Source organism: Armigeres subalbatus, chromosome 3 (assembly GCF_024139115.2).
Source record: "Armigeres subalbatus isolate Guangzhou_Male chromosome 3, GZ_Asu_2, whole genome shotgun sequence".
In the NCBI taxonomy this organism is placed as follows: domain Eukaryota; kingdom Metazoa; phylum Arthropoda; class Insecta; order Diptera; family Culicidae; genus Armigeres; species Armigeres subalbatus.
Window position 1 is genome coordinate 205,426,191 of NC_085141.1, and position 26,580 is coordinate 205,452,770.

Here is a 26,580-nt window from a genome sequence, read left to right on the forward strand (position 1 = left end):
TGTACGTGTTTTTTGTATGATGTATATGAGCGTTTATGTGTGTATATGAGTGTGTATGTGTGTTTATATGTCTACACTGATAGACAAAAGTATTCGTCATGTTTTAATAGAACTACTATGAAAACATGACGAACACTCATGTCCATCAGTATATGTATGTATTTGTGTATTTGTATGTGTGTATAATGTGAATGTGTGTGTGCGTTTGTGTGAGTGCGTGCGTGTTAAATTTACGGATCATCAAAACCTTACCTCTCCTCAATAAATCTGACGCTGAACATGTTTGAGCATTTACATAGCCTTGATCGCAATATTAGCAAGGGCATTGCCCTTGATAACAATCGATCAGCCCTTGCAAGCACAAACATGCGCACGTCTTCCGGATCTGCAGCACTTTTTTATACACTACACATTTGTTTCGACCGCGGTCACTGCACTGGTTCTATTGTTCTACTTTTAGGCGAATCACCGCACAAAAGTAGAGCGCAAAAACCAACCGCACTGGAAGACGGTCGAAACGAGACCAATTGGATTCATATTTCGGACACAAAGATTCAAATTTCGGACACCTGATTACACAGTACCGGGAAGAATAATTGAAAATAATTCGCACTGCACAGCTCATACTGTCTTTTAATCATTTCGTCGCATTGTTCTAACATGTCTTATTAGAATGTAACTATACTAAAACAAGCTAAAACTATTAGTCCTATTAGTGAGTGTGTCCGAAATTTGATTTTCCACGGTACAACAAGACAGGTTTTGACGTAGAACTACGTCTGTCTTTTCTATATTGGGGTACACTTTACGATTGCAAAAATTGAAAATCGTCACGAAAATATGATAGACTTTGATCGTTAATATCTCAGCCGTTTCTCGATGGATTTTCAATTTTCTTGGACCATTCGATCAAGGAAGAGTCAACGCTTCATACCCGATGTACACTGAAGTCGTTTGTTACGCGGTTATTTTTACAGGAATGGTTTTTTATGCGATTTTTTTTCACGCGAATTTCTGGATTTCCTCGGTTCCTTCAGACATACTTACTTACAGACATACTGGGATTTACGCGGTTTTTTATGTTGTTTCAATTTACGCGGCCCATATCTTCCGCGAAAAAAACCGACTCTAGTGTGTTATAATATCTATGTAAGATAATATTTACTATTAAAAACTTGCTAACAGTTTAACATTTGGTTTCGGTGAATCAGTCAATCTCGTAAGTGCATCGCAAGCTTGTTCTTCCATAGCACTACGCTCCAACTAGAACTTGGCCTGTTTTTCAACTTAGTAATTTATTAGCATTTCTTTAGTTATTCATTGAATGATTTTTTATGTCCGCCATTGCAGGGCTTTTAGCTGGTGCAGTTAGTTTATGCTAACTTAAACGTGCGTTTTCCTTGGAAAGCTTGGGGGCGTTTGACGGTAGCTTCTTGCTTACGTCTGTTGATGCCAGTAGAGGGGCTCGGAATCTTCTTCGCTGCTGCAGTGAATGCGTTCTGGTAAACTTTATTTGGCTCGTTTCTGCCCCATCTTTCGCAATGGGTTTTTCTGTAATGAGCCACCAGGGGTTTAGACTGACTTGGCGACGGGTGGTAAGTCTCTATAGCGTCGGTGATGGTTGCAGCTGTACATTATCAGCCAGGCTTGTGCTTTTCAAATTGTGTAATCGATTATCATTTAAATCTAGACCAACATTTGAAAAGGGCGTGACAGCCAAAATTCATTCCTTCTGATTCTTTGTCCACATATATAGCTATATATGCAGACGAAGAAAAAGGAGGAATAAATTTTGGCTGTTACGCCCTTTGCAAATATTGGTTTAGAAATGTAAACCTAATTAATATCAATTCAATACGCGAGGAGAAGTGGATGAACGCTGTCATCAGAGGAAAAGTAGAATCATTGAAATTTAACACGGCAAGGTATAGCCAATGGAATTGAAAATAATTTTAAAAATTACAAACAGAGACTTTTTTGAAAATGATTTATTAGGCGGGATTAGAAATTTAATAAACATTAAAAGTAGTACCATCTCCGGAATCATTTCAAGAAAAAACTTCATTATCATTAACAATCAAATTAATATATGTACACCCAAAAAACAAATCTGACATTGTATAAAATCTGGGCATATACAATTCTGTAAGCTTTTTATACAAATATTGTATTAAAATAATACAAATCTTTGTATATGCCCAATTATTATACAGTTTCTGCAAGGTTCTTATGCAGAACTGCACTGTTCGAACGAATCATGTACATTTACATCAAATATCATGCACATAATTGGAGCATGATAAACAATAGAAATTTACATTTCATTTTATTTTTACATCTCTCAACATCCCAAATTTTTGAGTTGTTTTAAATTTACATGTTCTATTTTATCCTATATAAATAAAAAATGGTTAACATGAGAATCGAACTCAGGTCCCCAGAGTGATAGCCCGTTCTGATACCACTCTACCATCTTCACTTCTTGAATCCAATGTTGCCCTAAGAGTAACAGGTTCTGAGTTATGGCGATTCGAATATACCAGTATCGAACCCGTCGGGATCGGGTGCTGTCTAGGTAATGTAAATTTACATGTTCTGAGTAAACGCATACGCATCGTCAGGGGGAAAAATCTGACTGGATGAAGTGCAAGAATTCGAAGTTTTTCCAACAATTTTGGTAAACGCCTGATGAAGTACACCGATGAAATGCAGCATAATGGATGTTGCTTTGTAGTCGTGATGGAAAATCTTCACTTTAGTATATGACTGTCGTCGAAAACGAAGCTGCATTTGCAGCTGCCGCGATGGAATTGTTTGTTTTGTTTACATTCTTCCGAGATCGTTGCAAGCGTGGCCATCTTTTGTTTCAGTTGACATAATATCATGTAAACTTAATGGTTTATAAATGAATTTTCAGGGTGAATAAAGTATTGTTTTCAAAACAGTGCAGTAATAATGGTAAGGTGATGTATTTATACGGTTTAAATCATGCTCTATTTATGTGCATGATTTTCAACGCATAATTACATTAAGAAAACGATTACATGATCTGCATTTACATTAGTTTCATTGATTACATTACCAGTAGAAGTCAAATTTTTTTGCAGTGTGTATTAAAATCTGCCATCCGCTGGTTGGGTGTATGATGTAGAAAATCAAAATTCTAATCTCATGCTATAAATTATTTGTAAATAAATATTATTTTTAAATTTTGAAAATTATTTTGAGAGCTGCATCCAATACCTCGCTGTGAAATTATTTTCATGATTCTACTTTTTCTTTTGATGACAGAATTCATTCTTCTCCTAGCGTATGTCAACAATGAAGTTTAATCGGATGTTTGACATTGTTACCAATGCTTTTAATCGAGATACAATTATCGAACGATTCTTACTCTCTAGCGAGTTTTTATCAATTGGTAATTTGGATATGTGAACGCTTGAGAGTGTTGTTCATGCTCGATTATTTGAAATTTTTATTTTTATCTTCATTATCAAATTTTAGTCCAAAAATTATATACATCACCAGTTATGCTCACTCAATCTCAGGAGCATAGGATAAACAACGATTCAGGATAAACAAGATTCAGGCTGGGCTTAAAAAACGCTTGCTTTGGTCTCATTGCACAGAATAGCCGAAAACCTGTACATTACATACAGCTACGTAGTTCAACGTCACCTTTACGTACAACCCGATTGGGCTGAACCTTTGAGTTTTTAAATATTTTTTGGAATAAATTAAAGAACCAGCATACATTGCATGTTATAGTAGGACTACATAAACCAAGCTGAATTTGTTCACATTAAAATGACCCGTGTATCCTGAGTTGTACGCCTTCAATCGTGTTGGAAAAAAATCACGATGGCCGCACGTTTCTATACAGATACTTCTCACACATTTTTGACGATTGTGACATGATTTCAAATGTCTCGATAATATGTTCGGTGTTTTGATGGCTGTTGATGTCAAGATAGACCATACCGAATGATAAATTCAATCCAAATCGGGTGAGTAGGAAGGCAATTCCTTTTGTTCAGAAAACCGGAAAAAAGCATTCTCAAAGATTTTTTTTATATATGAAATGACGCTCAGTGTTCTCAGAATATACATCTGTTACAGCCTGCTGAGTTGTTATGCCCATATAGCTACCGATTCAGTCCATTATTGTCTGTTTTTGATTTGTAGAAGCAAACTATCAAAATCTGTACGGATAATTTGCAGACACCCTTTAAAGCGACGGGATTTTCTTAGAACCATTTTCTGCCGAACCCTGAGTATGGAATTGATGATTTGACTAACATACAGACCATTGTGTCCATTGGGAGGCCCCTGGAAGATCCGGAGCATCCGTAAAAATGCTCAATTCGTAAATTCCATCGTAAAGCGACGGGATTTTCTTAGAACCATTTTCTGCCGAACCCTGAGTATGGAATTGATGTTTTGACCCACATACGGACCATTGTGTCCACTGGGTGGTCCTCTGGAAGATCCGGAACATCCGTAAAAATAGTCAATTCGTAAATTCCATTGTACAGCGACGGGATTTTTTAAAACCATTTTCTGACGAACCCTGAGTATGGAATTGATGCTTTGAGCCACATATGAACCATTGTGTCCACTGGGTGGTCCCCTGGAAGATCCGGAACATCCGTAAAGATGGTCAATTCGAATATTCCATCGCAAAGCGACGGGATTTTATTAGAACCATTTTCAACCGATACCTTGAGTATGGAATTGATGATTTGACTCACATATGGACCATTGTGTTCACAGGGTGGTCCCTTGGAAGATCCGGAACATCCGTAAAAATGGTCAATTTGTAAATTCCATCGTACAGCGACGGGATTTTTTTAAACCATTTTCTGCCGAACCCTGAGTATGGAATTGATGATTTGACTAACATACAGACCATTGTGTCCATTGGGAGGTCCCCTGGAAGATCCGGAGCAGCTGTAAAATTGCTCAATTCGTAAATTCCATCGTAAAGCGACGGGATTTTTTAGAACCATTTTCTGCCGAACCCTGAGTATGGAATTGATGTTTTGACCCACATACGGACCATTGTGTCTACTGGGTGTCCCCCTGGAAGATCCGGAATATCCGTAAAAATGGTCAATTCGTAAATTCCATCGTTAAGCGACGGGATTTTTTTAGAACCATTTTCTGCCGAACCCTGAGTATGGAATTGATGGTTTGACCCACATACGGACCATTGTGTCCACTGAGTGGTCTCGTGGAAGATCCGGAACATCCATGAAAATGGTCAATTTGTAAATTCCATCGTACAGCGACGGAATTTGTTTAGAACCATTTTCTGCCGAAACCTGAGTATGGAATTGGTGCTTTGACCCACATACAACAAATGGTTTAAAAAACCTCCACGATTGAATTTACGAATAGACCATTTTTATGTATATTCTTGATCTTCTAGGGGACCACCCAGTGGACAAAATGGTCCGTATGTGGTTCAAAGCATCAATTCCATACTCAGGATTAGAACTGTGCGCCACCGCGCCAAGCCGCCGCCGTCGTCAGTTTAACCACGCCGCTGAATGTTTTTTTACCACGCCGATGGCCTTTTCCCTGTAAGTCAAGATTTATCAAGGTGCTGTCGGAAATAAATATTTTCAGCCACGTTCTCATCACAAATATATTCTTTACAATTATGCAGCATTTATTTTCATGTCCAATAAAGTCTAGACCCAACAACATTGAAAGCTGATGAAGGGCTTAGTTAATTTAAAACAGGCTTTTTCAGCTACAAAATAAACTTATGCAGCCTGAATTGTTTGTTGGAGAACCACTTATTGTACAACGTATGCTCGGTCAAACCAAACAATATTTGTTCAAAAAAATGCACCTGTCATATAGTAAATACAAATAATGGAATTGTTCTTCGGGAATTCAAGGAATTGCTCCTAGAACTTCTTCGGCAGTGCGTACTAAAATTTTCATATGAATTTCCGAAGAAACTCAGAGGATGTATCTGAAGAGTCCTCGTGATAATTTCTATAATAACTTATGAAGTGTTCTTGGAGGAGCTCCAGAGAGAATTTTGGGAGGAACTCTAAGAGTAATTATTTAAGTAGTTACAGGACCTCTCGGGGATTTCCTGAGTAAACATCCTGACGCACTCATATACGAACTTCCGGTGGAATTCCTGAAGAATTTTTGAAGGAATTACCAGAAAAATTCCTGGAGTCACTTCCTAAGAAATTCCTGGAAGAACTCCTGGAGGAGCTACCTAGAGGAATTCTTGGAGACACTGCCGGAGGAATTCTTGGAGGAACTTCCGGAGGAATTCCTGGAGGAGCTTCCGTAGGAATTGCTTGAGGAAATTCCGGAGGGATTCCTAGAGGAACTTCCGGATGAATTCCTGGAGAAACTGATTCCGAAGGAATTCCTAGACGAACTACCGGAGGAATTCCTGGAGAAACTTCCGGGGGAATTTCTGGGAGGAACTTCCGGAGGAATTACTGAAGGAACTTCTGGAGGAATTCTTGGAGGAACTTTTGGTGGAATTCCTGGAGGACTTCCGGTGGAATTCCAGAAGGAATTCCTGGATGAACTTCAGGAGGAATTATTGGATGAACTTCCGAAAAAATTCTTCGGGGAAGTTTCGGAGCAATTCCTGAAGCAGCTTTTAGAGGACTTCCTGGTTGAATTCACGGAAGGATTTGAGGACGAATTTTGGAAAAATTGGGCACGTGGCCTGAATGTTGGACTTATATTCGGTGAAAAACTGGAAATAGTTCCGACGGGAACAAGAAGGCAAGGTACGCATCGAACAAGGTAGATCGATTAGATGTAAAACGATTTGCAGACACTCCGTAGACAGCTCGAGCTGAATTAAAACGACTTTTTTTAATCTTTCGTTTATTTGGAAGGCTCATTTACCGTGAAACGTTACGGAGCCGAAATCAAGTTTAACAATACATTTCTTGATTCTTATGCATAGTGTTAGTTCTGGGGAACCGAGAGACTCGCGGTTTGGTCGAGGTTTTTTTTTTTTTTTTCCTGTTCGGGTGTGCCACTGCGACCAATTATTAGATCTATTGTAGCGTTACCCGTATCCTTAGTGTTTAAGTGCATGTCGAATTACTCCAGTGCTATTGAGAAGCAATGCAGTATCGGTTTCGATACAGTTGTTGTTTCGTTTTCTCAAGACCACCATGACAAGGTCCCGCGATTTAGACCCTTCATAGGGAGCAATCTCATTGAAGGCGCGCCCCTTATCAATAGGAAATCAATCCTTGCTTGAGAAAACAGAACAGTAATACTGTTTTTGGCCATGCATCGGAGCCCTAGCCACATCCTTGTCTTGCTTCTAGAATATCACCAGTGAAACTCTTAAAACCTGGGATTTAGCTCTGTCTACAAGACCATTTCAAGCAAGAGAATTTGTTCAGTAATAAGAACTTCCGTGTGTTCCTCTCACTACCATTTTTCACCAGTTCATGAAGAGTTAGTACGTATTTAAACCCCTAACTCGATTTTTCCAGCAATCAGTTCAGCCTAGGACCAGGAACCGAGGTTTTTAACTAATTGCTTGAAAAGTTGTTTCCGCTGCATACAGTTTAGCCTCAAACAAGAGGAATTCGAGTCTTTCAACTGTCTGCAAGGTAACATTAATTATGTTTTATTTCTGAGACTGCTGTTGGTAGCGGGGACTAAATACGATGAATCCTTAATTACCACAACTTATTGCTCTAGCTAGATAAATGGATTAGGCTAGGGCTCTGTTTGGTAGATCTTACACCGCAACACACTACGTCAAAGTGATCTACCGTGTTACGGGAATTGGTCGAGGTTAGGGAATACAATAATGCAGTAGGAAAGGAGAGGATTTTAGGGTACTTAAGTAATTGCGATGCTGATGCTCACAAAGTTGACATTCCTCGCGTTGTTTCACATCTGTAACGGGACACACAAACTTTTTTTAGGAGAGAACGATGAGAGGAAGACGTACTTAAGGGATTAACGACAGACATTGAAATGTACAACAAGGGAAGACATTCGTAATGGGGTACGACAGACAAGGGAACGGGCAGACCATGATTACAGTCTTACATCTGCATCTTTCAAAAATTGGTGAACCAGGGACATGTACTCGAGATCAAGGCCCGACAACACTTCCCTAATAGGCCGGACCCGGAGATGTTCAGTTAGCGCAGATCTGGGGCCTCGATGCTCCTCGCACACCCACACGTCATGATCGATGTCCTGATAATCCTCGCCGCAAACACAAAGATTTCCTGCCGAGAGCCCCACTCTGAAAAGATGTGCATTTAAAGTGTAGTGATTGGACATTAGACGACACAAGGTTCAAATGAAGTCTCGTTCCATATTCAATTTTTTGAACCATGAACGCTTCGACACCTGCGGGCGAATTGAATACAGCCATCTATCCAACTCCTCATTTGTCCATTTCTGTTGCCAGCCGTTCAAGGTTTCCTGACGAACTAATGTGAAAAATTCATCGAAGGTGATTTTCCGATCGTAAATATCACTTTAACCATGTAGTAATTTATTTTTATTTTGAGTTCTTAGATGCTACCTATCTTCAATTTTAAATTATAAGGACATATTTTTTTTCAGTTTCTAAAGCAAAGCAAATTTATTTTTGCTAGGGTAACCGTACCCTTAGTCGAGGTCAGTGTTGTCCTACAGTTTGTGCAAGAAATTCTATTTTGCAAAAAATAGGCTTAGGCTAATATATCAAAGGTGTAAATTTACCATTATTATCGATTTCTAACACATATTTTCTTTTGTGGATCTACTAATACCTTCACTATTGGAACCGTTACCCTAAACAAAATGGAACCCAAGAACAAGAGCTTAAACATGGAATTGTAGCGGTGTCAAAGATTGTCTATAACTTCTATATTTAAATTATCCTATGTTACTGTAACGAAATAACGATTAATAAAAAATCTTTTCTTTCTTTTTCCAGTCGTGATGCATAAATCTAAGGAAGAAAATGGCATAGGAAATTCAGTACACCCTCACGATTCATATCGAACGAGGGAAATAGGAAGCTTTGAAACTGGTCCGCTGGATGGAGAGATGTTTCTACAGGTAAATATTGTTTAGTAGATTTTATTAGTTGCCGGATTACTAAAGAAATGAAAAATCACAGTTGGAAATTTCGGGGATTGACAAATTGGTGCGGTAGTTTGGGCTTTCAATTAAAAAAAAAAACCAGGCGGGTATGATTGGAATTCCTGGATTTATACGTATTACAATATTCAGATTATTAATGGTATATTCGTAAAATTAGATGAGGATGGAAACCATGATATTGAGATGGAAATAGTGACTGATAGTTCCGAAGAAGAACGTGTTGTACATTTATTTGGATAAAAATACCCTTTTTGCCATTGCTTTTGGAAAATGAGCTCTTTAAACGGTAAATCGGATCCAAAATGGTCCAGTTTGATTTACTCCACATAATCGTAATTGACAAAAAAATCAATAAACCATTATCCAACAGGTTGCAATTGACGCGGAATGCGGTCAAGTTGTTTCCTATTGAAAGTTGGGCCGAACGGTCATTGATTTCCGGAGTCATTTATAAAAAAAGAACAAATTAAACCAGCTAGTAGTGGGCCTTTCTCGCATTTAGTCCAGACACCCAGCGTTTCACTTTGGTTCACCATTTGAAACATTTCAACTTAATGACCGATCGTTATCAAATTCAATAGCGATCAACCTTTCGAGTGCAGCTTGTTGTGAGAAAATCGCTGAAAGATTATTTTTTGTTGACAAACGCACACACGCACGGACGGGCAGGCATTTGCTCAGTTCATCGAGCACTATGGGTCTACGAGCCTTCTATAAAAAGCTTGATTTCGGAGTGAAATGTTCGGTACAACTTGCTTATAAGAGAAAGGCAAAAACATTGTTTTTTCCCATGGATCCTAAGGGAAAAAAATTCAAATCGAAAAAAAATCTCGCGCTTAGGATCACGCCCCACTGCATTGATCGATTTCTCTTCATCGTTGTTTTCTTTTTAATAATGTGGTGAATTGCAGTAGTTTGCAGAAGAAATTGGTGTGATAAATGTTGATTGCATCTTGCACCAGAATCAACAAACACGATTGCAGCTTTTGAAACAATTGAGTTATCAACAAAATTCAAAATCGATTATGAGAAATCAATCGATGCAGTTTACGTACCAATGATTTTAAGCGCGCTTATTTAATTTCTCCTGTTTAGGGTCATAGGGGCGTAACTGTATTGATCGATTTCTCTACATCGATTTTTTATTTCGTTAATAATTGAATTAAACGTTACAATCCTGACCCAACCTGCAACTATCCTTCATCGCCCGAACCATAAAATCGAACGGAACCGTCGATGAAGAGAAATCAATCAATGCAGTTACACCCCTATGACCCTAAGCGGGAGAATTTCAGAAATTACTACAATGCATTCAAATTAACGAGAATAATGTGAAATTATGAAAAAATGGATTTTTTGAGTGAAATTATTACTTCATTTAGTACAACGATAGAAGAAGATTCTGAAAATTTAAATAATTGGATTGGTAAGAATTTTATCAGTATTACATCATTGAAAGGATCCAAATTCATTTATTTCACAGTAATAGGCTCAAAACTAGATTCCGATAATGCTTAAGAATTTAACAAAAAAATCAGAAAATTCATCTAAAAAATGTCGCAGAACATTATGCGAAAATCAAGTTTTGTTGTTTTGTTGAAAATGCCAACAAAAAACTCGCAGGTTGAGAACCGCAGGTCCAGTGCATTGAAACCCCAAAAACGTGGTGTTATCGCTTCCGGTTAGCAAAATACCCGTATGATTAACTTTGCTGCCACCAATCATGTGTTAATTTTGATTTAATTCCTTCGGTAAATTCCGCCTTCAAATTAACAGTTTTGTGGGTTCAACTTCTATTGCAAATTACATTTGCCTTGTCACGATATTCTTTCACGTTTTCGCTATAGAGTCAATAGAGAAATCGAAACTTAAATACCTATCTTCACATCCCAAATAGCCTCACTCGGCCTTCGTATTATGAGATCACACAAAATTTAATGTTTTTTTAATGGATGAGACGCGTAACCGCATTCTGGGCTCTACATCCGCAGTAACAGAAGCATTTGAAACTCGTTTTCGTGTATGGCGAGAAGTTAAGATTTCATGTTAACAAATTTTCTACCAGCCGCACTCTCACGTCCTCCTCCACGGCGACGCGGCGCTGCTGTGGTTTCAGCAGTCATTTAGGTTTATTTTGCGCTGTCACTGGCTGACTCTGGGGCGCTGGGGCTGTCTGGCCGGTGGTGGTTTCGAGTTCATATTCAGTTCCTCTTTCCCCTTGAAAGCCGAACAGCCCATTTTTCAAATTAATATATCGTTACATGATGCACATAAATATATCGCTTCTTTATTTTCATTGAATTTATTTTGATTCCCGATACATTTGTAAACATATACGAAATTTTGAGAAGGAATTTCTGTTTTGCTCTCTTCGCTGATTAGCGGGCGTTCATCAGCGAACAAATATCTGCATTTGGGTGTAATTGCAGTACAACTCCTTAAATGCCTTTGAACAACATTATGCTGTAATGTTGTAGGCACATATAGCTATTGATCCATCATAAAAAATGTAAGGCGAAAACAATGTCAAAGTACTTGCGAGCCCGCTTTGAAAGTTATAGGGCGATATTTGAAGAAATAAATTTGAAAACGTCATACTGCCTGTAATCACACATCTTCTTCTTCTTCAATGGCTCTACATTTCAACTGGAACCTGACCTGCTTCCAACTGTATCCTATTAGCATTTCCCATTGGCGTAACTACAGGGGGCTAGGGGGGGCTTTAGCCCCACCTAGGATCTAGTTAGCCCCCCTAGAAAATTTGAAGCTTTGCATAAGTATTGCACATATCTAGCTCTCTTGTTGCATCTATTTGATGAAGTTTTTGCACTCCGAGCAATTGTTATATTTTGCCGTAGGAATGCTAAACACGATGAATATTGCATCAATGCCAGAGTTATAATTTTTTATTTCCTGAATTTTTATTGAATGAAATAAATTCAAGTTAAATACTGAAAAACCTGTATTGTCTTAATATTGAGTAAACTTGGAATTTTGGACAAATTGTTGTAGTTTCAAACGGCATAGGATGCTTACTATTGCCCAGATTACCGTACAATATTTACCAATTCCGGATTTTGCAATGGAGTTAATCAGCAATTGATCAATCCTCTAAGGTTTTAAAGTTGTTTAACGTTTTGTGAGTAATTGTTAACTAAATCGAGCGTATGATCTTTAGCTTTCTAACTAAAACTAATCCAAAAAGATGCATTGAATTTCCGATTATCACGCTAGGCTTCTTAAGATTGGATAAAGGCTCTATAAAACATTCAGATTTAGATAAATGGTAACTAAAATTTAAATAAGATAGAACTTGTTTTGCTTTTCTAAGCTTTTATTATCGCCGCAGCAATATAAACAGTGAAAAGGTCTTAGTAGGCCCTCGAAGTTAGGGGGGAAATTGTGCAAATTTTCTCAGAGTGTAAATTTGACAATATGTGTTAAATTTGTTCCTATATGTTAATTTATTTATTTGTTAACTAAATTGAAAAATAATAGACGGGAAAGTTGTATTAGGAGGTAGATTTTTTTTAAATCATCTACGACTTTATTCTAACATGAAGTGAGTTTTTTGTGGTCAGATCACCGCTCGTAGGATTTGTCGGGCCACTAAATTGTAAGCCGGCGAAAATAGTTTAACTAACTAATTTACTATTAGGTATAATGCAAATCAATAAAGCCTTCAATATGTACCATGTATGTGTTAAAGCACCAGTCTAGCGTACTGTAGGGTCATGGGTTCGAGTCCCATCGAAGGGAAAGTGGTTACCTCCAATACATTTTCCAAATCAATATCTTCAACATAACGTACATATTCACGGTAATTTACTGTTAAAGCGCAATTTCAACATTCGCTGGCAAAATTGAATTTTTCAATAGTTAAATGCATAGATCAATTGTTTACAATAGTTGTAAAGAATCTTAGAGAGTTTATTGATCGACTCATACCAAAATCTCCAGAATCCGATGTGAAACGCCTGAGTTATTGGCTCGTACTTCCTGACCTCTTTTCGTGACGGTCCCAAATCTTAAACTTTGGAATGACCCCCCTATCTCACCGAATGACGCAATTCTACGTCAAAAACAAGTCACAATAAAAAGATTTAGAAAAATCCCTTTATTTTCGATTTGCGATTCTTACAATACCAAATTTTTAACAATATATCGACACTGTTGTTTCATAAGGGCCAATGTCGCAAACGTAAACAATGCCTTTTGCTGCAAATTCCTCAACAACTAAGACCGCTCCCAGCTAACAACCACTTGGAACTGGTGGCGCTCCGCGCCTTCTATCGAACGGAAATGGAAAATACCGACAGAAGTCTCTAATATTCTTGAAATCAGCAGAAGAAGTCAATGTTTACGTTTGCGACTTTCGCCCTTTTGAAACAACAATGTCGATATCTGCTTTCACAAAGAATTAAACGTCGAATTGACAAAACTGACAGCACTTCTACGCAAACCAATAGAGATCAATAACAGCACTGCCCAAATCGTTAAAAGAAAAAGAGGGAAATGTTAGTGTGTAGTCATTGTTGCTACTAGAGACCGAGAATGCCTCTGCATACCCACAATACCACGAAAAGGAAGTTTTGTTTATACACTGATGAAAATATGATTTTAAATATATTTTCATGCAGATATAAACATGCAAAAGCATGCAAATGAACATCCAATCGATCTTACTGTTTTGCCTTTATCGTACAACTAAGTTGTACCAAAAGGCTATCATTTCACTCCAAAAACGATTTTTTTATAGAACCCTCGGAGACCCATAGTGTTAAATACCAATCGACTCAGCTCAACGGAATGACCACATGTCTGTCTGTCCGTGTGTATGTATGTGTGTATGTGTGTGCACAAAAGCTAGGTAAAACATACACAGTTCGAACGAATTATGTACATGTACATCAAATAGCATGCACATAATTGGAGCATGATAAACGATAAAAATTTACATTTCATTTTATTTTTACATAACTTATCATTCCAAATTTATGTGTTGTTTTAAATTTACCGTCGTTCGGGGTGACATTGGGCCTATGGGGTAAGACATAATTGTGCTCGTACCATAATGCTTGGAATTTGAATGTAAATCTATTGATCGAATGAACCCGTATTAAAATAGTGTCAGTAATGCCCCACGAATCTATTACATAACTAGTTTTTAGATCGATGGATACCTGGTTATCATGTTACGATAATCTGTTTTTGTTTTATCGAATTTTATGTATATTTATATAGCGGTTCTGGTTTTTCGTAGCAACGAGCAATGCACGCTGAAAAGGGGTGAGATTGGGCCAAGCCTTTGGTTGATTTGCCATACATAGTTGGTAAAAGCCGTAATGTAGGCAATTATTTTTAATGAACGATTGAATCGTTGCATCGTCACCGCTGAACTTTATTGTACTTGGCCCAATGTCACCCCCTGTGAAGGGTGAGAATGGGCCAATTTTAAACAACATATAACTTTGAAGAATTTCCCTCATTTATGATTTTATCCCCACACAGTGATAAATTTATTGTTCAAGCTTGTACCAAACTAATTAAAACTTGATTCCAATGTTAACTGGTAGAGCTTTGTAACATTTATTTGGAGCATACCACATTTTGGCCCAATGACACCCCCGTTGGCGGTACATAATCTATTTTATGCTATATGAATAAAAAAGCGTTCAACATGAGATGCGAGCTCAGGTCCGCAGATTGATAGCCCGTTCTGATACCACTCTACCGTTTTCACTTCTTGAAACCAATGTTGCCCAAAGAATAACAGGTTCTGAGTTATGGCGATTTAAACATACAGTATAGAACCCGTCGTGATCGGGTTATGGCTAGGTAATGTAAATTTATATGTTCTGAGTAAGAGCATCGTCAAAGGAAAATATCTGACTGCATGAAGTGCAAGAAGTTGAAGTTTTCCATCGATTTGAGAAAACGCCTGATAAAGTACACCAATGAAATGCAGCATCATGGATGCTGCTTTGTAGTCGTAATGGAAAATCTTCACTTTAGTATGACGGTGGTCGAAAACGAAGGCTTTCCGCTGCATTTGCAGCTGTCTTGATGGAACTGTTGGTTTGTTTACATTCTACCGAGACCGTCGCAAGCGTGGCCATCTTTTGTTTCGATTCACATAATTTCATGTAAACTTAACATTAACTTTCAGGGTGAATAAAGTATTGTTTTCAATAGAGTGTAGTTATTTTAGTAAGGTGATGTATTAATAAAGTTTAATTCATGCTCCGTTTATGTGCATGGTTTTCCACGCATAATTACATAAAAAAACGATTACATGATCTGTATTTACATTTTTTTTTTGATTACATTACCAGTAAAAGTCAAATTTATTTGCTGTGTAGACAACTTTTTATATAGTAATCCTTAACCGATTTTCTCGCAACGAAAGGTGGTAAAGCCTTGTAGATCACTATTGAATTTTGTGACGATCGGCCGTTGTGTTCGAAAGTTATTAAGAAAATGGTTCATCGAACCATATAAGGTTGGTGTCTTGGCTAAATGCGAGAAAGGCAGTATCACCTTTCGGTGAATTAAGTTGGGTATTTAATATCGAAATGCTTGTAGAATTCAGTCAAATTTAAATGAATATAGCATGCTAATTCGATTGTTGGAATTGGCTGAAATTTCACACTAGTTGAATTTCCAAAACTATTTGCTGTGTAGGGTAGATAAGCTTAAGCATAGATCGAGGATTCACCAAGGAAAGTGATGTTGTCCATGCTACATTTTTGAAAAAATAGGAACGAGTCTGGGATTGTACCCACGACCTCCTGCTTGTAAAGCAGAAGTGGTAGTCACTAGACTACTGATTTTCGTTCACCCGCTAAGATAAACAAACAACCAAGCGTTCACCCTTTATTTCTTATGGAATTGAGTAACTTGGCACCACCTTTCGGACGTTTTGTCCAGGCCCATATTTTAAAGGCGTTAGAAAGTCACAAAAACCTTGTTGTTTTGGGTAGGAGATCATTGTGATATGTAGCTAGTTTTGAAAATTTGGTACCTATCTGCACTTTGAAGTAGTTCGGTAATCTGGATTATATTGGAGAAAACATTGAAAAGGCTTAAGGGCCGTTCTATCTCCTACCACCTTTTTCGGTGGGAATTGAACTCACAGATCCAATATGCTACGTAACTGGTTTGCTGTATAAACTACGAAATTCTTCCATTGGCCTTCGCAGCCTTACGTGATGTGAAATTCTTTTAAATAAAGTAAAACAAACTTCGCCGCCCGACGGTCACTGAACCCGAAAATCGTTTCATAAAAAAGACTGGGTAAGGCTTGAGGCTTCACATTGCAATGCATTGTTGATATCATTTTTGAATTCCTTCGCGTTCGATTGCATTGAAATGTTTTAATAAACTTGAGTTACAGATAGTGTTGTTCGCATTTCATTTAAATTTACACTCAAGGACTCCAGTAAGCCTCCAGTGAGCAAAAGCGTAGAATTGTCAATCCGGAGATGGCAAGCTAGATTCTCGATCCTGTCTAGGATGTTTTCGGGTGGGAAACGTTTTCGACTTCCTTTCAATTAATAACTGTGGAAATGCTAGTTGAAAAGCAGACCATGTTCCGGTTAGAATGTAAAGCCATCAAAGAAAAATACCTTGCAAAAATCGAAACTGTTAAAAAAATCAGGCAGTTTTGCAACAATTGCTGTAGCTTATTCAGTTTACTGCATTGGTAGTGTTACTAAAAAATCTTAAATGTTCGATATTATTTCCAGGCTTTAAACGGTTTCATAATTATCCTGACCTGCGAAGGAGAGGTGTTCTTCGCCACCCACACTATTGAAAGCTATTTAGGTTTTCATCAGGTAAGTTCTTATGTAGTTATGATGATATTTGGTAACCGCCCTTCCGCAAATATTAACAATGAGATATCTTATAATTTAGTTCGAAGAATATTGTATAATTCAGTTTTCCAGTTATAAAGGCATTCATTTTTCTTATGTTTTTTAGGTTTTTGCTTTTATGTTAAACTCAGTTTGATATAAGAACGCCCTGTAATTGACGTATTATCATCATAAAACAAATTAAATATTAGGAAGAGTTATAAGACATTACAATTCTTCCTTTTACCACGTAGTAGGAAGTAAATGGAAGAATTATAAATTCTTATAACTGTGTAAAATTTCCCCTAAGACGCTCTAAAATAATTAATCATGGTCATGAAGTTTATTTGAAGGATTTAAGTACATTGCTTGTCTTGAACATAATTTGAGATCGATGCATAAATAATTATATGTAGCACGAAAAATTAATTGATAGGAAAGCAATCAAACGTTGCCTTTTATTTCCATGTAACAATATTTTCTACTACGAGTAACAATTCGTTTTTCACGTTTCGGTAAATCTAATATTCATGCTGATAAACTGCGCTATCAACACATATTTTTGTTCTGAAATCTGCATGATCCAGAAGGACTAACAAGCTCACGTGCTCGCATAAATAATATTTCCTCCTTGTACCACATACATACACGATAAAAGCTCGGCAGGGAGTGCTCGTCGTGGTCGAAAAACGCGATCCATAACATGGATTTGTGGCCATCCTCAGAGCAGAAACATTCAATTTGAACAGTCAATTTGTTCCGTACAATAACGATGCAGCGCGCGGTGGCGCGATGCGGGAGCTGATGCTGGTTTTGTCTTTATCGGCGATAACCGATGATCCCTCCTGCATTTTACTGAATTAGTGTTCTACTCGGATGCAGAGTCTATTGACTCCAAATTCTTTGAAAAGATGATTTATTTAAACAATTTAGAAATTATTTGAGGGCGCTGCGCTTAGCAATATATAAACGATAATGAAATTTGGAGACCAAACTTACATACAAATATGCAACAACTAAAGTGCTTGTAGTAGCTTGATGTGCTCTTTTTGCTATTTTATCTTCTTAAGTACTCTGTTTTATTCGTTACAGTCCGACATCGTGCATCAGTCAGTTTACGAACTAGTGCACTCCGAAGATCGGGAGGAGCTCCAGCGACAGTTACTATGGAACACGTTTCTGCCGGCCGACCTCTCCGGATTGCAGCTGACGGACGCACTAGTGCCTGAGAAATCCACACTACTGGAAAGAAGTTTCACTGTGAGGTTCAGGTGTTTACTAGACAATACGTCAGGGTTTTTGGTAAGATCCAGGTAAAATAAAATCGACAACACATCTGTGATTTTCTTCCATGTTGCAGAGGCTAGACATTCGAGGACGAGTGAAAATATTGCATGGCCAAAACCGCAAAGTTGAAGAGCCGCCTCTGGCGCTGTTCGCTTTTTGCACACCATTTGGACCACCTAGTCTATTAGAAATTCCACAGAAGGAAAATATGTTCAAATCGAAACATAAGCTAGATTTTACGTTAGTTTCAATGGATCAGAAGTAAGTAATACCACGTAGAAATCATACTTCTTAGCTTTACCAGGTCCTAAACATGTGGATAAGGAGTACTTGTCCCATCATTAAAAAGTGCTCCTATAGGTGCTAAAAGTGCTCCTATATATATTAATTTGTGTCGTTTTTTTAATTTTGCGTGATCATTGCTGAAAAAAAAACCAAAAAACGAAAACGATTTGCGCTCTATAGAGCTATATAGAACTATAGTTCTTTGTTTTTGATTGTTATTGATATGAATACATGTTGGAAATGTGGCCCTCCTTAGCCGTGCGGTAAGACGCGCGGCTACAAAGCAAGACCATGCTGAGGGTGGCAGGGTTCGATTCCCGGTGACGGTCTAGGCAATTTTCGAATTGGCAATTGTCTCGACTTCCCTGGGCATAAAAGTATCATCGTGTTAGCCTCGTGATATACGAATGCAAAAATGGTAACTTGGCTTAGAAACCTCGTAGTTAATAACTGTGGAAGTACTTAATGAACACTAAGCTGCGATGCGGCTCTGTCCCAGTGTGGGGATGTAATGCTAATAAGAAGAAGAAGACATGTTGGAAATTCAAGGAACAGTAACTCAATTAGGATATTAGGATAGAAAACTCGATTGTTTTTTAATGAAGGTAGTAAAACATTCATAGCGTTGAAACGTTGAAGACTATCTATGGTACTCTAAATTTCATTCAATAAATGACAGGCAGTTAGACATCTACTGAATAGAACTTAGAGTACCACGACAAGCCTTCAATTCACTATTAACGTTTTCCACTGAAATATCCACGTCGATTTTTTTCGAATGAAATGCAATAGAGTTACTGTTCCTTGAATTTCCAACATATATCTTAATAAGAATGAAAATAATCTCGGCGCATCGTTGGCTACAGCGTCGTTGTACCAATACAAGGAGCACAGTTCCATCTTAGTCAGTCTTTGTCGCTGCTTCTCAAATGACAAGAGCAATTGTTTATAACATAAAAAACGTTATAATTAGTGAGATGAGTTTGTTACTTCTTGATGTGAAAAGGCTAATAGGGACACGGCAGGTATTTTCGTCTGTTCGTCATAGTCTCGAAAACCAATAAAAGAGACGCTTTTTTGTAAAACTCGGTAAACGTAAAATTTGGTAAACGTACCAAATCGTAAGCTCAGGAGAAACGTTCTGCTATAGTGGAGTTCTAGCAAATGTACGTTGCTTTCGTTGGTTTTAGCCCCTATGACGATGGACGGAAATACCTGCCGTGTCCCTATCATCGTTCAAACTTAGACGTTCATGTTTATGATAGAACTAGATGGCGAAAGTACAGATTCGATAGTTCCGTTAGGATACGGTAGGCAAGAAGATTTTGTAATGGCAAAAAAAAGCAAACCAAAATTTTGTTCAATGTCTGTCCGATTCGATATCAGGACATTCTGATTATCAACCGAACGCACAACTGCACCAGAAAAGCGTGCCTTAGCCGCATGATGTTACGATTGAATAATATTTTACCAAGGCAATAATGATTACTTTATCTCAACATCTCAGGTCCCTAGCTCTCAGGTTTGAGCTAAATCGTTACAAACTTGGCACTCTATCAAGTGGATCTTATTGCTTGTTGCAAATTTTGAGTGCAGCATGTTTTACTACATTCAAATAATAAAAAATATTCTGTTTATTAAAGATTTCTTGTAAGCTATGGCTGAAATGCCATGGCGATGTAATTTTTAAAGTGCAGTATTTAAGCTTTTAAAACAGAAATCGGCAAAAATAATCCGCATGATCCTCAAGGATCTCAAACTTATTCTATTCAAAGATTGTGTATAGGTTGAATTGATGATTTATCTAAAAAATCGATTGAGAATTTTTGGTAAAACGAACACGTTCTGGTGTGGGTAATATGCACCATATGAAGTATATACATTTTTTCACCGAAATTTTATTTTGAAAAGTTTGTAATATTTACCTCCGACAACGAAATTTTCATTGTCAAAAAAATCACAAAATCCGATTGTTTTCCACAAAATTGACTTCAAGCCATCGTACTGCTTCTATTTAAGATTCACGTAAGTGGTTTAGGTCCCCAATATTACGACGTTTTCCTTGTGAAAATGAAGCGATTCCAGCCCCCCTAGATTTTATAGGCCTTCTATCAACGAAAAATGTTGATTTTTGGGTATTTCGGAAAAAACTTTTTGATATTTGAACACATCTAATTTATATGTACACAGAAAAAATAAGGTATATAAAAAATTTAAAGAACTCAACTTTGAGTACCAAGTTCAATAGTAAATATTTTTCACTCTCTCATTTTCATTCATTTATTTAGTTTACATCTAAACAGATAACACAGAATCAACAATTTGACGCTACAATACACGGTTCGAGGCCGCATCTCTCCATCCTCGAATGCGCCCCACGCTCGCCAAGTCGTTTTGCACCTGGTCTGCTCACCTCGCTCGCTGCGCTCTACGCCGTCTCGTACCTGCTGGATCAGAAGCGAACACCATCTTTGCAGGGTGGATGGGCAACATGCCCTGCCCATCATACCCTTCCGGCTTTAGCCACTTTCTGGATACTGGGTTCGCCGTAGAGCTGGGCGAGCTCGTGGATCATTCTTCGCCGCCACACACCGTCTTCTTGAACACCGCCAAAGATGGTCCTAAGCACCTGTCTCGAATACTCCGAGTGCTTGCAAGTCCTCCTCGAACAATGTCCATGTTTCGTGTTCGCAGAGGACTACCGGTCTTATCAGCGTCTTGTACATAGCACATTTGGTGCGGTGGCGAACCTTTTTTTACCGTAGTTTCTCCTGGAGCCTGTAGTAGGCCCGACTTCCACAGATGATGCGCCTTCGTATTTCACGACTAACATTGTTATCAGCCGTTAGCAAGGATCCAAGGTAGACGAATTTCTCGACCACCTCGAAGGTATCCCCGTCGTGAGACTGCTTCCCAGGCGAGCCTTGTCGCGCTTGGTTCCGCCCACAAGCATGTACTTTGTCTTCGATGCGATGATCTGGGATATCACTTTGTAGGCGGCGTTAATGATGCTCTTTTTCTACAATCTCAGCTAGAGCGGTTCACTGAATGCACAATAGGACAGCCCCATATAAAGGTGTGGCCAAAACTACCAAAAGGCCAATTTTCGATTTGGGCGAGTAAAATGTGATGAATAAACAGCTAATAACATATATTTCTATAATCAGGACGGTTCTCATTTTTAAGATTTTTTTAGGGAGGGGTGGGGGGCGTTCAACCTAGCCCCTCCTAGAAATTATATTTTTACGTTTTTTGGGAAAACAGACAGCTTTGCCATGTTTTCGTGTCAAAAGTAAGATTAAAGTAAGATTTCGAATGGTGTTGTACTAGTTCAATCGAGTATGTTCTGTCAAACGGAATGTAAACAGAGAGAATAAGAGATAGCTGTCTCCGTGTTTAGTATGCCGCCTGCAGGAGAGACAACCTTCAGCGCATGGCGAATGTGAGTAAACAGAGAGAATAAGAGTAATTTCATCTGCGTGTAGTATGTTGCCTGTTGGATAGGCATCCTTCATGGCATGAATTGACAGTTAATTTATAAACAAACACAATTTGCTCGATGACTTTAAAAAGCAATATTATTCATTGATCAGTTGCAACCGATTAAAACATTATGCCGATACGACATGTTTTGTAAATTGAGATATTGTCACGACACAAATTATAAGTTTTATGTTTATTCGAATTTATGCCACAGATCCAATTTTGAGCTAAATAATTTAAAGCTAAAGAAGGATTAGATAATAAATTACTTTGATGTTTCTATGTGTTTTAGTTAAATGCACTTGAGTCATCTCATGCGCGTTTTTTTTTATTTAACTAATTTATTTTTACATAGATTGTGGAATAAACACGTTTTTACGCACACACTTAATTTTATTTGACGAGCTCAGTTAACGAATTACCGATTTCTCAACAGCTGAGCTCTCGGTAGTCTCCTCAGTAAAAAGTTGAACAATTTACCGAGCTCTCGGATTGCAGTCTCGATGATGAATTATCAAAACATGCCAAGCACTCGGTAAAAAAAATACGGAATAATTAGTAAATAAAATACGGATCCCGGTTTTCAATATTACCGAATAAAATGTAATTTTTCTTTCCTTTTATTTATTATAAATGAAGTAAAAGAAAAATGAGAAACATTCTTAGCCATAATATATTCGTTTATTTATTACAAATGATAATTAATGACACAGCCTATATATGAACAAAACCCGGTGATAATTATTCTTTCAACGTGGTGCACAGCAATGAATTCGATCGGTATGAAAATTATGTTCGGATGCTCGGTAGTTTGGGTGGAGACTCGACAGGAACAACCCGGTGCGAAGCGGGTGGATCGATTAAGATGAAATGCGGAGCATCGATAGAATATGCGTCGTTGGTGATGTGTCGCCTTAGATCGAATAGAGTAATTTCTTCCTCAGACCTTGATACGTTTACGGGCCAAACCGGCCAAACTTCATAGATGTAGCCAACTTCCTAAAAATTAAAGAAGGATTTCTTAATTGTTCCGTTGCCTGCTATTGAGTTAGTTTGCTTTTACTTACCGAAATATCAACCAGGAACAATAATTTAACTTGCGCACAATCTACAAGTACGAAACTCAGCAAGAATGCATACTCCAATATGGCGCCACTTCGAGCGTCTTGCTAGTCTGCTGAAAGCTGAACTCGGTAAAAAAAATACCGTGAGCTCAGCAATAAACAATTTTGTTTACTGAATGATCGGTATTTTTGTTGACCATTGCCAACAGAGTTTGTTGAACAAAGAAGTTCAGTTATATTTTTTACCGATGCCCTGTAAATTGTTTGACATTGCTGAGAAGTCGGTAAAATTTAATACAGAAATCAGTAAATTCTTATAAATTAACTGACTTCTCGGTTCAAATTGTACTTTACCGGGTTAAATCGGTATAAAAAATTACCGAGTCAAAATACTCGATTTAAGTGTGCAGATTTTCCTCATGGATTTTTCACGCGGTTTATCGAAATCGTCAAGAAATACGTGAAAACTTCGGAAAACCGATTTTAGTTGAAGTCGTTTTTACGCGGATTTCGGGATAATTCGAGGGATAATTCAAGACAAAATTTTCAAAACGACTTATCTGCTTTTGTAAACAAAGATTCAAACGACGATTTGACGAATCTGAAAGCTTTCCCACGCAAACCAACACCATTAACAGCTAGCGGAAGCCTTCACCTACCTATTGATGGTGTTAGTTTGCGTGGGAGAGCTATCAGATTCGTCAAATCGTCGTTTGAATCTTTGTTTACAAAAGCATATAAGTCGTTTTGAAAATTTTGTCTTGAATTAGAAATTGCATATTGTCAGGGAACTGTAAAAATAGGTATACTTATGACATTGTTTTCCTCAAGAAACAATAATAAAACATTTATTCTCTTCTCGTAGAGAAATAATAACAAATTATAATTAAAAACTTTCAGCAAGAAATGACTCTCGAACAACATTCGAAAGCTAAAAAGGTGACGAGTGTTTTTCATTCGACTTGAGTCGTTTTTCAGTGTGCTATCGAGTATCCATAATGCCAAAACATCTCGTTATTCTTGTACCTCCTCGAGCATACTCGAACGATGAGTCGTTTTCGAGATCGAATCGAAACCCGTAATGCCAAACATGTTCGACTCGATAAAATTACGTTCGAATCGAGATGCACAATGCCACCCCTGGTCCGTTGACGATCGGCCTTCAACGAAACCGGCTTGATAACTTTCCACGAACCCATTCACTAATGGTGACAGACGACGGAAGATGATCTGGGATATCACTTTGTAGGCGGCGTTAATGATGCTCTTTTTCTACAATCTCATCTAGAGCGGTTCACTGAATGCACAATAGGACAGCCCCATATAAAGGTGTGGCCAAAACTACCAAAAGGCCAATTTTCGATTTGGGCGAGTAAAGTGTGATGAATAAACAGCTAATAACATATATTTCTATAATCAGGACGGTTCTCATTTTCTCAAAACGGACAGCTTTGCCATGTTTTCGTGTCAAAAGTAACATATTTATATATCGTTACAAAGCTCTTGAACAGATATATGCAATAGACTTAATAATGTAATAATAGCTCCGTCCAGAATTTAGTTTTTAGTAGTTTTGTAAAAGCATATTTTACGCAATATTTAACTAACAAAACAGTTTGGTACCCCGCAATACCCCGCAGTAAAACATCATGCACTACACTATTGAACTCTTAAGTTTTGAGGACCATGAATAAAATTCTGCCCAAATTCACCATTTTGTAAGATACATGAATTTTAAAAATTGCCCATTTTTTCCTTTATTGCCATGTGTAGGATATTCCATCGTTGTTCTTTTGAATTCGATTTCCATCTTTCACGCTCGACGTTGAAAAAGAGATTCACGCACCAAGTCGCTACTACATCAACCTCTACTCGTTCTACACAAATTACGAACATCTTCTTCTTCTTATTGGCATTACATCCCCACACTGGGACATATCCGCCTCGCAGCTTAGTGTTCATTAACCCTTTTGTTACCGACAAAAAAACACCCTTACGTTACCGACAGGGTACCCGGGTATCCACGGACTTAAAATGATCATAACATTGTCAGTTTTTCAGCGATTTCGACGATTTTGGTTGCTACGGATGCGAGAACTTACACGCTATTCGATACATGTTACAGAGAACCGATTCGGATTACCTGGTATCCGGAATTCCGGATTAACTGGGCCAAGTCCCAAAGTATGTGTGAATTGAAGATATATATTCAGCCAAATGAAGATTTCTTGCGTGATGACTAATAAACTTCGTTGGAAATTTAAAGAATATAACTTAACTACGTTACAGGACCATTTTATGAATTAATCCCGGAACGGTTATTCCGGAAACAGGTTCCCGTCGGGCCTAAAGTGGCCACAAACTTATTCTGAAGAAACCCTGGCAATATGGGTATCAAAATTCATGAAATTGTTTCGGAAGCATGATCTGATAAGTAATTGGACCATTAGATGGTTTGACAACGGACCGGTCATCCTGGAACAGGTTCCCATGGGGCCTAAAGTGGCCACAAACTCGTTTTGAAGAAAGCCTGGCAATATGGGTATCAAAATTCATGAAATTGTTTCGAAAGTATGATCCGATAAGTAATTAGACCATAGGATGGTTTGACAACGGACCGGTCATCCTGGAACAGGTTACCGTGGGGCCTAAAGTGGCCACAAACTCATTCTGAAGAAACCCTGGCAATATGGGTATCAAAATTCATGAAATTGTTTCGGAAGCATGATCTGATTAGTAATTGGACCATAGGATGGTTTTAAAACGGGCCGGTCATCCTGGAACAGGTTCTTGGGCCTAAAGTGGCCACAAACTCATTCTGAAGAAACCCTGGCAATATGGGTATCAAAATTCATGAAATTGTTTCGGAAGCATCATCTGATAAGTAATTGGACCATTGGATGGTTTGACAACGGACCGGTCATCCTGGAACAGGTTCCCGTGGTGCCTAAAGTGGCCACAAACTCATTTTGAAGAAGCCCAGGCAATGTGGGTATCAAAATTCATGAAATTGTCTCGGAAGCATGGTCTTTTGGGTTATTAGGCCATAAGATGGTTTGACAATGGACCGGTCATTCTCACACAGGTTTCCGAGGGGACCCTCATTTAGAAGAAACACTTGCTATCTTCTTTTCCCGTTATTTATTGTCAAAAAGACTTAAAAATTCTTGACAGGTACTCAGAAATGATTTAAAATGAACCACAGACGCTGTAAGTATCATTGGTGTTTGCTGAATAATTGACAAAATAAAAGAACGACTGAAATTGTCAAAAAAAATTTATGGATGCAAAATGGGTCAAAAACGTGACAAAAGCGGAATGTGATGAAATCGGGTCGAAAATGTGATAAAGTCGGAGGTAGATAAAATCGGGGAGTGACAAAATCGGGTCAACACTGTGTAACTTTTCACTTCTCTCTTCTCATTTCTCTCATTTCACTTTTCACTTTTTACTTTCAATTTCTCACTGCTCACTTCTCACTG

General features: G+C 38.0%; 1 protein-coding gene across 4 annotated transcripts in view; it reads left to right on the plus strand.

Moving 5' to 3' along the window:
- The window catches only part of LOC134227309 (aryl hydrocarbon receptor), a 122,278-nt gene that overhangs the window by 68,396 nt on the left and 27,302 nt on the right, over positions 1–26,580 (plus strand). For all 4 annotated transcript variants that reach the window (XR_009983650.1, XM_062708691.1, XM_062708692.1 and 1 more), the window contains exons 3-6: positions 8,954–9,078; positions 16,872–16,961; positions 18,072–18,281; positions 18,340–18,527. Coding sequence is in view for 3 of the 4 variants with exons in the window: in XM_062708691.1 (XP_062564675.1) it covers positions 8,954–9,078; positions 16,872–16,961; positions 18,072–18,281; positions 18,340–18,527 (613 nt within the window). In the remaining variant the exon portion in view is untranslated. The remainder of the gene's footprint in view (positions 1–8,953; positions 9,079–16,871; positions 16,962–18,071; positions 18,282–18,339; positions 18,528–26,580) is intronic.